Source organism: Myotis nattereri (assembly GCF_964212035.1).
Source record: "Myotis nattereri genome assembly, chromosome: 6".
NCBI classification, from domain to species: domain Eukaryota; kingdom Metazoa; phylum Chordata; class Mammalia; order Chiroptera; family Vespertilionidae; genus Myotis; species Myotis nattereri.
In genome coordinates, this window is record NC_138081.1 from 76,772,987 (window position 1) to 76,782,664 (window position 9,678).

Here is a 9,678-nt window from a genome sequence, read left to right on the forward strand (position 1 = left end):
CTTCTGTATGTTTAGAGTTTTGTAGTGTACAATGTGCTTTCACAGGTATTTTACTTGACACGAACACTTGCCCTGTGAAGTAAAAATGGGGAAAGTGAAGCTGAGGAATGTTCAATGACTTGGCTCAAGGCTCACTGTTGGGTGGATTCTGGAAGTACTCAACCAGATAAACTCCAAGATCTCCTCCAGTTCTAAAAGCTATGGATCTGGTCTAATGAATGAAACACATCGATGGAATGTAATTCACTCACCATACATTTAAAACAGACTGTTCAATACCCACTCCCTCATTCCTCCCAATCAATATATTTTTTGACATATGATTACCGTCCAGGCAGTAGTTTTGCGATTTCTGCCCATCTGTTCCCCAGCCTCTTGTGTGCCTGGTAAATAATTCTGTCTTCCTCTTCTGTCCAGGAGGTTTTCTTAACTTCTGGATTCAAGTGGTTATGCCACCTCTCCCTACATTGCTTTCCAATTCTCCCCTTTAAGTGCTTGGCAATAACAGACCAACGTTTCGGACCGTATTTCTGTACAAGCTCTATCACCTTCAGATAAACACACAAAAATAACCTATGTTTTAATGTTATGTAATGAGTCAGTGTAATCATTCTGTTACAAGATCTTTAGAAAATTTCTAAAAACCTGCTTTCATTCATTTAAAATATGGAAAAAGAATTCTTTTGGTTCTTGTTTGTACACCTTACCTGTTTCTTAAGTTGGGAAACATTCAAGGAAGTAGTTTGGGGAATATTCTTAATTATGATCCCTACAACAATGAAGAAGGAACTTACTCTCTGATCTTCTTCTTTGGTCCAGGGACCCTTGATGAGCTCAGGGTTTAGTACTTTCTGCCATCGGTGCTGGCACTGCACATCTGTTCGATTCTAGACCAATAAGATAAAGTAGGCATTGTCATATAGATATGATATGATACGTGCACACTAAGATTTTGTTAGAATGTGAATCATACATAGATAGCATACAGTGACAATGATCAAGAACATTCTAGGGCATGTTTGGAGAGCCCACCCATCCCTCATTACTTACAGCTACAGAACATACAAAGAATATATCAAAGTTGCATCTAAAATTAGAAGTTCTTCCTCCTGAGGGCAACAGTCCTGCCATGTGAACAAAAGGACCATCATATTGCATGAATGGCTGTGAATTTAACTTAACCTTAACCTCAGTCTGTTGCATGTGAAAGTACCTAGGATTAAGACTAAGCCTGTTAGGGATTCCATATTAAGGTCAAGCTTTTATGGAAACCCACTCTAGTGACTCCCATTCAAACTAAGAGATGTGCTTCAATTTAGGGCCACCAGTGTTAATATTCAGAAAAAAATATGAATAAACATAGGCCCTACCTTATACAAGCTTGTAATTTTATAAGGAGGAAAAGACAAATACATAATGAATAGAAGGCAGAATTTGATTCATATGTGAGAAGAAATCAAAGCAAAATGATATTGGGGTGGGAAAAGAAACCTCTTTAGGAGAAATGATGTTTCCTTAGGTGGAGTCTGGAAAAGCTCTTGTTATGGACTTTGAAGGACATGAAGTAACTATGCAAGACATTCTAGGAGGTGGCATCACCAGAGGAGGGACAGCAGACATAAATTCAACTAAACCTGCTTACAGAGGGGAAGTCAGAAACAGAACTGGAGCTGTATGTTGGGGCCATATGGGAGGACCCTGTGTGCCAGGTCCAGGCAGTGCACTTAATTTGTGAAACTAGGTCACTGTTGTTGGTTTTGAAAAGATAAAGTACAGCTGCATTTTAGGAAGCTCCCTCTGCTAAAGGGTAAAAAAGTGGAAAGCTATAAGTAGGGAAACCAGTTAGGAAGTCACTGTAATCATCCAGAGAAGAGGGAAGGGAGAATAGTGAGGAGAATTAAAAGACCAATGACAAAGGAATTCCAGAACCCTTAGTCACTACTTAGGTGTAGGCGATGGGGAGGGAAACAAGTCTAGAAGGACTCAGAAATTTTCAACTGGGGTACCAAAACATGGTTATTTTTAAAATTTAAAAGGAAATTTAAAAGAAGCTGGCTTGGGGGAAATATCACAAGGTTAGTCATCTATCATATAACAAATCACCAGAGTGCTAATTTATAGTATCCTATAAATGAAAAGATATTTATATGATCCAACAAATGAAAAGGTAAAATAAGAAGAAAACATTGGAAAATGTTGTATGTCCTTTAATAATAGATTCAGAAACCCCAATTATATGTATTATAATATACACTACAGGTTATGGATGAGGCATTTCTCCCCCAATTTCTCATATATAGCAAATAAGCAATGTCTTCACATACTCTCCCAAAATATCTTACTTAAATCTTTGGGAGATTTCCTTTTACATGAAGAAAAAATTACTAACTTACCGGGAGATAATTGGCTATAACTTTCCAGTCATCTGTTCCATTCTGTTCCACCAACTTCTTTAGTTTTTCATCCTAAGACAGTTAAAGGTAATCCAAGGACATCAGTCATTTACTGTACAACTTTATTCAAGTTAGAGTAAAGGGGAATCAATTCAATAACCTAATTCACAAAATATCTCTCAAAAATATCCAAATACAACAGATAATTAATGTGACATACTGATTTTGAGTATAGATTTATTTAGAGTTAGACAGACCAAAGACTGAACCTTGACTCAGCTATTGATTAGTTGTATAAGCTTGATTATATCATTTTGCTTTTCTGGACCTTAGTATTGTCATCTATATAATGGGAGTGCTGATGTCAAAAGGGTTATTTGGGGATCACATGAAGTAACTATGCAAAACATTTAGCATAATGTCTGGCTCACTGAATGTTTAATACATGGTAACTATTAAAAGTTTTACTCTGTGGGGGAAAAAAGACCTCCAATGTTAGATTCAAGATATTTAACTAGACATGGCAATAGATAGGATCTCGAGTAAGAAATAGCTCAACCACCATTCTAACATTTAGTTATTTTAACCTCTTACAAATAAAAAAAAATGGAAGATCACTTTTCTTAATTAAACTTAAAGGTATGTATGATGTAATAAAGTCATTTAGTTTTTGTATAAAGATATGCATAATTTAACTTATTAGAATACAGAACTTAATAGAACAAACTTGTTAGAACACAAAAGACACCAAACATCAGGGGAAACTCTTTCAGTTCACTCTTTCTAAACATGATCTACCAAGTGAAAGAGAACCTTCACATTTTTGCACAGCTAACTTCACACGCAATGTGGATCCCTGGTATGACACAGACATGGGAATTAGGAAACCAGTGTTAACAAGAGAACTTCGCTATGTGGAAGAACCATCTAAGACTTAGATTCTAAATCAAAATCTCCATAGGTAAATTATGTATTTCCTATGGACCTTACTGGAAATCCTGCCTGCCTAACAAGAGGAGCTCTGGCTTATGTGAAGTAGGGTGGAACGAAACTGCAGAAGAACCAATACCATTAATTCTAACATAAAATCTTTAAAAAATCAATTGCAAAATTTTTGAAACTTCAAAGAAAAAGCAACTTTTCCTATACATTCATACTTTTTCTCCTTAAATATTTTTTCATTCCTACAAAGATCAAGCTTTCAATAAGCTATCAGAAAAAGGTAAGCAGATATATCTCCTTCCATTTTTGATTGCTTTTAAAAAATCTTTATTGTTGAAAATATTGCAGATGCCCCTTTTCTTTTCTCCAGCTCCATTGACCCCCCTCCACTCCGCTCCTAGCCCTTCCTCAGGCCTTCCCTGCACTATTGTTTGTCCATGGGAGATGTATATATGCATATAATTATTTGGTTAATCTCTATCCGCCCACTTCTCCTGAAATAAGTCAATGCTTCAATGTCTCTGGATCTGTTTTGTTCATTAATTCATTTTCATCATTAGATTCCACATATAAGTGAGATCAAGTGATACTTGTCTTTCTCTGACTGGCTTATTATGCTTAGCATAATACTCTCCAGGTCCCTCCATGCTGTCTCAAAGGGTAAGAGATCCTTCTTTTTTATAGCTGCATAGTATTCCATTGGGTAAATGTACCACAGTTTTTTTAATCTATTCATCTACTAATGGGCATTTGAGCTATTTCCAAATCTTAGCTATTGTAAGTAACACTGCTATGAACATAGGGGTGTATATATTCTTTCTGCTATGAACACACGGGTGCATATATTCCTTCAGGCTTCTTAGGATATATTCCTAGCAGTGGGATCACTGGGTCAAATGGTTGTTTATTTTGCTTTTTGAACAGATCTCCATGTATATGGCTCTGTGAAATACTATAGATTATATTTTAAGAATGTTAAATGAATCCATTAAAACAAGTTCTATGAATGTTCTTTTTACTCTTTTGTTTGTTTTGTTTTTGGAAATAGCAATTCATCTATTTGTTCAGGGAACATTTGTTAATAGTCCACTTTGCGTTAAGCAATTCTGGATTCAAGGACCACAAAAATGAACAGATATGTAGCCCTGCCCTCAGTAGACTTGTCGCCTCCTGTAAGAGGCATATATGTTACAGCAATAATAAGAACATGTGTCCAATGATTGCAGGATGCATCCCAGGAAAGTGAAGGATGGCTTCACAGAAGAGGTGATATCTCCACAGGTAATAAAGAAGTAGTAAGAAGTCGTGGAGCAAAAGGATAAGAACAGGATAGGCAGCAGGAAGCATAGATGAAACAAATTAAGAGGAGAGGACATTCAAAGAACTACAAAAGGGTTGGATATTGAAGGTATAGTGCACATATGGGGAGTGGTGAGAGGTAAGTATGAGTATGCTGCACAGGCAGGCTAGGATATGATTTCAAAGAGCCTGACAATGAGTTTGAGCACCTGTAGTTTAGCTGAAATTTTGTTTTTCATAAACGGATACATTCTACATTCTATTCCCCACGTTTTAATGACATGATTAGTTACCTCTTCCCTGGTCCACCTAGTTTTCCCCAAGTGACGCTTTCCAGACTTGGGAAGCAGCCCATCATAGTCATGGTCACACATCTCAATGTCTTCATCATCCTCATCGCTACTGTATATGCTGCAAAAATAAAAGATGGGCAGATATAGACTGAAACAAGAAGGTTTAAACTACTGGATTACAAAAATTCCACAAAAACTCAACAATCATTTCAAAGGTTAAGATGATAAAACTTTGAAAACTTGCACAAGATTGTTTTCTGCATTCTGTTGCTCTAGTATTGGAAACTGGTTCTGCTGTTATCGGTCTCCACAGATACAGCAAAGGACCTGGCACTTTCTTATTGCTCTGCATGTTTAAACCTGCTGTTACTGTTAGACCAGTGACAAGTTACACACTTGGCAGGCAACCTTCCAACCAATGAAGGTTTAAGTTTAAAACTTAATATTAAGGACAATAAAAGGCCTGAGAGCCCATGTCCTTTACGTAATTATACACTCAAGATCTTTGGCATACATCACAATATTTAAATAATATTTCCCAAATACAATAAATAACTCAGTTATGTTGTGCCAATGGGACTGGTGTTTTATTAAGAGAAAAACATTCAGGAAGTAATATACCCAACAATATAATTATAGTCATTCCTTCAAGATTAGAAGACTAAGAGAATCTAAGAGGAAAGGATTTTAAAAACCTGAGGAAGAATAAAACATTCAAGTGATCTACTTTGTAAATAACATTAATATCAAACACTTCAAAACTCTAGGCCAGTTGATCCAACTTGTGGCCACATTTACAACACTCAGTTTCCAGAGTGACTAAGTGTATAATTACACCACCTGATAGTCAGACTCTTACTTACTCTTTTTTTCAAAAATCTCTGACTGAATGGTATTTGAAATATCTTAAAATGTACCTAATTCAAAACTAAGGAATTCCCCCAGATGGGCTTAAAAAGAACCCACCACTGTTTTTAAAGGAGCCTTTTCTTTTACCTCATTGACCCAAACTATGAATTTTGATGACTTTTGAAGTTACTCTATACTTAATGTTTATTAATCATATTCTGAATAGATGAGAATAATTTTGCAGTCACAGATTACTTTTACTTATAATTTTTACTTATCAAATTAAGATATGAAGAAAAATTGTACTAACTGAAAAACTTCAATAAAATTTATTCTTGTAATACTGAGACTAATAAAATAATGATATAAAGCAATATCATAATGTAACTTATTCTTTTTAAAAAGAAAGTTTATATTCATATTAGGTATGTCTTCCCAAACTATTTTACAAGTATACATTACCCACCCTTTATAAGGCAAACAAAAGGGCTTACCAAAAATCCTGAATTTGAGGTTCTTACAATTTAAAACTATTATTTGGGGCAACAATCTGAAGGTCCAGGATGCATGGTGACAAGCAGGATGTGATCCAAAAGTAAAAGGCATCACACACACACACACACACACACACACACACACACACACACACACGACATTAAACTGTACTTATAATCCATAACCATTTCTTTCATTTAGTGTCTATCCCTTCCAGCAAGAGCCTGAAGTTCTGCAGTGTCAACCGGAGGTTCTTAACTTCTGATCAATAATTACAATAGTTTCCCTTGAATAAAAAATACTAGCATCATAAGTGAAACCATTATTAGAAGCCCAGAGCTGTAGGTCAGCATCTTTTGAAAGATTCACAGGGAACTCCTTGGAAATCCCCCAATGAAGTGGCACCCTTGTGAAATATCCGGGATACCAAGAAAATCAGAGTAATCTGAAAGTGACCCATAGATTCAACTCAATTTAACTTTTTAGGTTGGGCGGGATCTGGAGATTACATTTTCAGAACTTCTCTCTTGAAACAGCTCAACTCCGAGAAACAAGCAACATGTTCAGCCACCCATAGGGGGCAGCCAACATCAGTTGAGAGAGAACAGGCATCAAACAGGACTAGAATTCTGGAGGCAAAGGTGCCAGTCCTAGTTTGCCTCCACCTAGCTGCCCGACTTGGACAAATCACTTCCCCTCTCTCAGGACCTCAGTTTCTTGCGTCTACCTAAAGGGCTTGGAATCTATTTCTAAGGTACTTTCCAGTGCTAATAAATAATGGTTGCATGACTTCCGTGTCTCTTAAAAATGAAGCACAGCCGCAGAGATGTGCTAAAGCAGACTTTTGGGGGAAACGTGGCGTGTGACTTCCGCGGGTCCTGAAGGGGCCGGGTGGGGAGCAGGGCGAGCCCAGAGCTGCTCACACGCTCCTGGGTCCATCAGCAGGCTAGGCACGGGGGCTCGCCTTTGAGATTTGCATGCGATTTCCGTGCTCTAGGTTGCCCGGGTCGCCTAAGTAGCATGATTAATTTCTACTAAGGGCCTGAAATAACTTTTCCTTCATCTGTACTGACAAGATCTCAGACCCAACAGTCAGAGAACTTTCAAAGGCTGATTTCAGGCTTGATGCACTTGACTCCCCCACCTGCTAGACCTGGTGTGGTTACAAGAGTACGACTATGAATATTACATTCTGTCAAGGAAACAAACCGTGCAAAGAAACGAAAAAGAAAAGAGGTGCTGGGGGTTGGGAAAGAGGGAGGGGAGCGGGAGGAAGTGTCTTGTGGCCGCTACTGTGATTCTAGAAATGGGGTTCAGACTCATTTCGCTGACCTGGTTAATAATCCCTGCCCAGTTGACGCCGGCCTAGCAAGAAACGGCTTCAGGCCCGCAGCCGGGTTTCTCTTCCCCCCCGGAGGCAGGTTCAAGGTTCCCGCCCCTCCAGGCCGCCTCCCCCCTCGGCTACCTGGGAGCCGCAGGGAACCAGAGAGGCCCCGCCCCGCCCCGCCCCGCCCCGCCCGGCGGGGACGATCGAGAGCTCCCCGCGCCGAGCGTCCACCGAGCCTCCTCCCAGCACCCCTTCCCAGCGCTCCTCCACTTCCTCCCACTTTCTGCTCGCAGAGAAAATAGGTGACCTTGGCTCTCTCCTGTGAAGTCCCCAAAGCGAAGGTGAAACCACTCGAGGAGAAGCAGCACCCTCGCCCCGCTCGGCCAGGCTCAGGGCGAGGCGCAGGGAGCCAGCTCCCACACCCCCAAACCCCAAGTCGCCTCCCTTTTCCTCCGGCGCCCAGCCATGCTTCGGCGCTGCCCCCCCCCACCCCCCCCGCCCGGCCAGACAGGGTCCGAGGGTGCTGCTGCAGGGCCCACACCCACGCTCGGTGCAACTTCCCAGTGCAGCGCGGGGACCGGCAATAGCCGGTTCAAAACCAAATAAGCACCAGAAAATCAAACCAGCCGTGGGGAAAGGGGTTGTGTCCGCTTTGCCTTCAGGACCTTTTTGCCAGACCTCTTTGCTAGGGTCCGGCCGGCCACCCCTCCTCCGCCCCGGCGACCTCAGGCGGCGGGAGCACGGTGCGGGGAGGAGCCGGCGCCCTCGGCCGCATCCACGTGTGCGCGCCTCGCCCGGAGCCTCCAGCCCAGGGGAAGAGCCCTCGGGGATTGCGTCCCGGTTGCGCAGCAGCGGCCTGGGGTGCTGCCCGACTCGGTCCCTTTCCGTTGGGTGGCAACGCTGACGGCCGCAAAGCTGGCCCCCGAGCCCGGCCGCTCCTAGTGGGCTCCCGCGCGTCCAGTCCGGGAAGTCCAGGGGCGGGTGGAAGCCCGGGCGCCAGCAACTGACAGTTCGGACCCGTGTGTGCCTCCCTCTCTGTTCCCTGGTCCCCTCCGTCCGGCCAAAATGTAAAGGGACTTCACCCATCCGCCCCAGGCGCGGTGACATGTGCGGCGCCGGCGCGTGTGCAATGTTTGCATTAGAAATAATAACTTTCCCAGAGCATAAGGATCAGAACCTTCAAAGCCAGGGCTTAAACCAATTTTGCAAACGTAGAGACTCATTCCCTCCCCGAAAATATTTTTTTTTCCCCAGCCGCCTGTCAGCTGACGCTCTTCTTAGGCTCCATAAAGAATGAATGAAATTTAAATGAACTACCTGCAGCTACTACACAATCCGGCATTTCCCCTATATCTGCCATATGCTCGGCATTTCCAAGTCCAAACAAATCGTAATGCATCCAGCAATTATGCCGCGACTCCCTCGCCGACAGCCGCGGCATCAAGCCAGGGACCCAGTGGGCTCCCCGGGGCCGGTGGGCACCGCTCCTTCCCCCGCAGGAACGTGCTGCTCTTTCTCCCCCAGAGAGAAAGGCAACTTGCAAAACGAGCCGCAGGGAGCGCTTCCCGACGTCCTGACACATTTCCTGCACGGACGCTTCCATTCATCAGTCTTCCCAGCGGCTTCTGCTGCGGAGGCAGAGGTCCCAAGGACTCGCAGGACCTGACAGCCCCGCACCGGATCCGGGATCGAACTCCCACCTGCTCTCCGGCAGCCTCGCGCCCGCGCCCCGCGCGCCCCCACCCGCGGCCGCCCTCCCGGGCGCCCCGTTACCTGTGCCGGGGTCTCCGGGCCATGGCTCGGCGGGCGCGGGGCTCCGCCGGGAGCCGCGGGGACCGCAAGGGGCTGCAGCCTCCCGCTGCCCGCCGCCTGCCTGCGTCCCTCCCCGGCTGCGCAGCGGGCGTTCCGCACGGCCGGGGCGAAGTTTCTCAGGAGAAAGAGGAGGAGGAGGTCGCGGAGGAGGAGGAGAAGGAGGAGGAGGAAACAGGTTGATATTAAAGTGTAAACTCTGTAAACAGAGATGCCATCAAACAAAGAGCTTTGGACACTCCCCCTCCCGCCAAATCTGGCGCCCCTGCAG

General features: G+C 43.4%; 1 protein-coding gene across 1 annotated transcript in view; it reads right to left on the reverse strand.

The window, feature by feature from the left end:
* The window catches only part of MYB (MYB proto-oncogene, transcription factor), a 31,206-nt gene extending 26,169 nt beyond the window's left edge, over nucleotides 1–5,037 (reverse strand). The window contains exons 1-4 of the mRNA XM_081094099.1: nucleotides 4,928–5,037; nucleotides 2,394–2,465; nucleotides 795–887; nucleotides 328–548 (exon numbers count right to left, since the gene is read on the reverse strand). Coding sequence (XP_080950225.1) covers nucleotides 328–548; nucleotides 795–887; nucleotides 2,394–2,465; nucleotides 4,928–5,008 — 467 coding nt within the window. The 5' untranslated portion in view covers nucleotides 5,009–5,037. The remainder of the gene's footprint in view (nucleotides 1–327; nucleotides 549–794; nucleotides 888–2,393; nucleotides 2,466–4,927) is intronic.
* Between the last annotated feature and the right edge of the window lie 4,641 nt (nucleotides 5,038–9,678).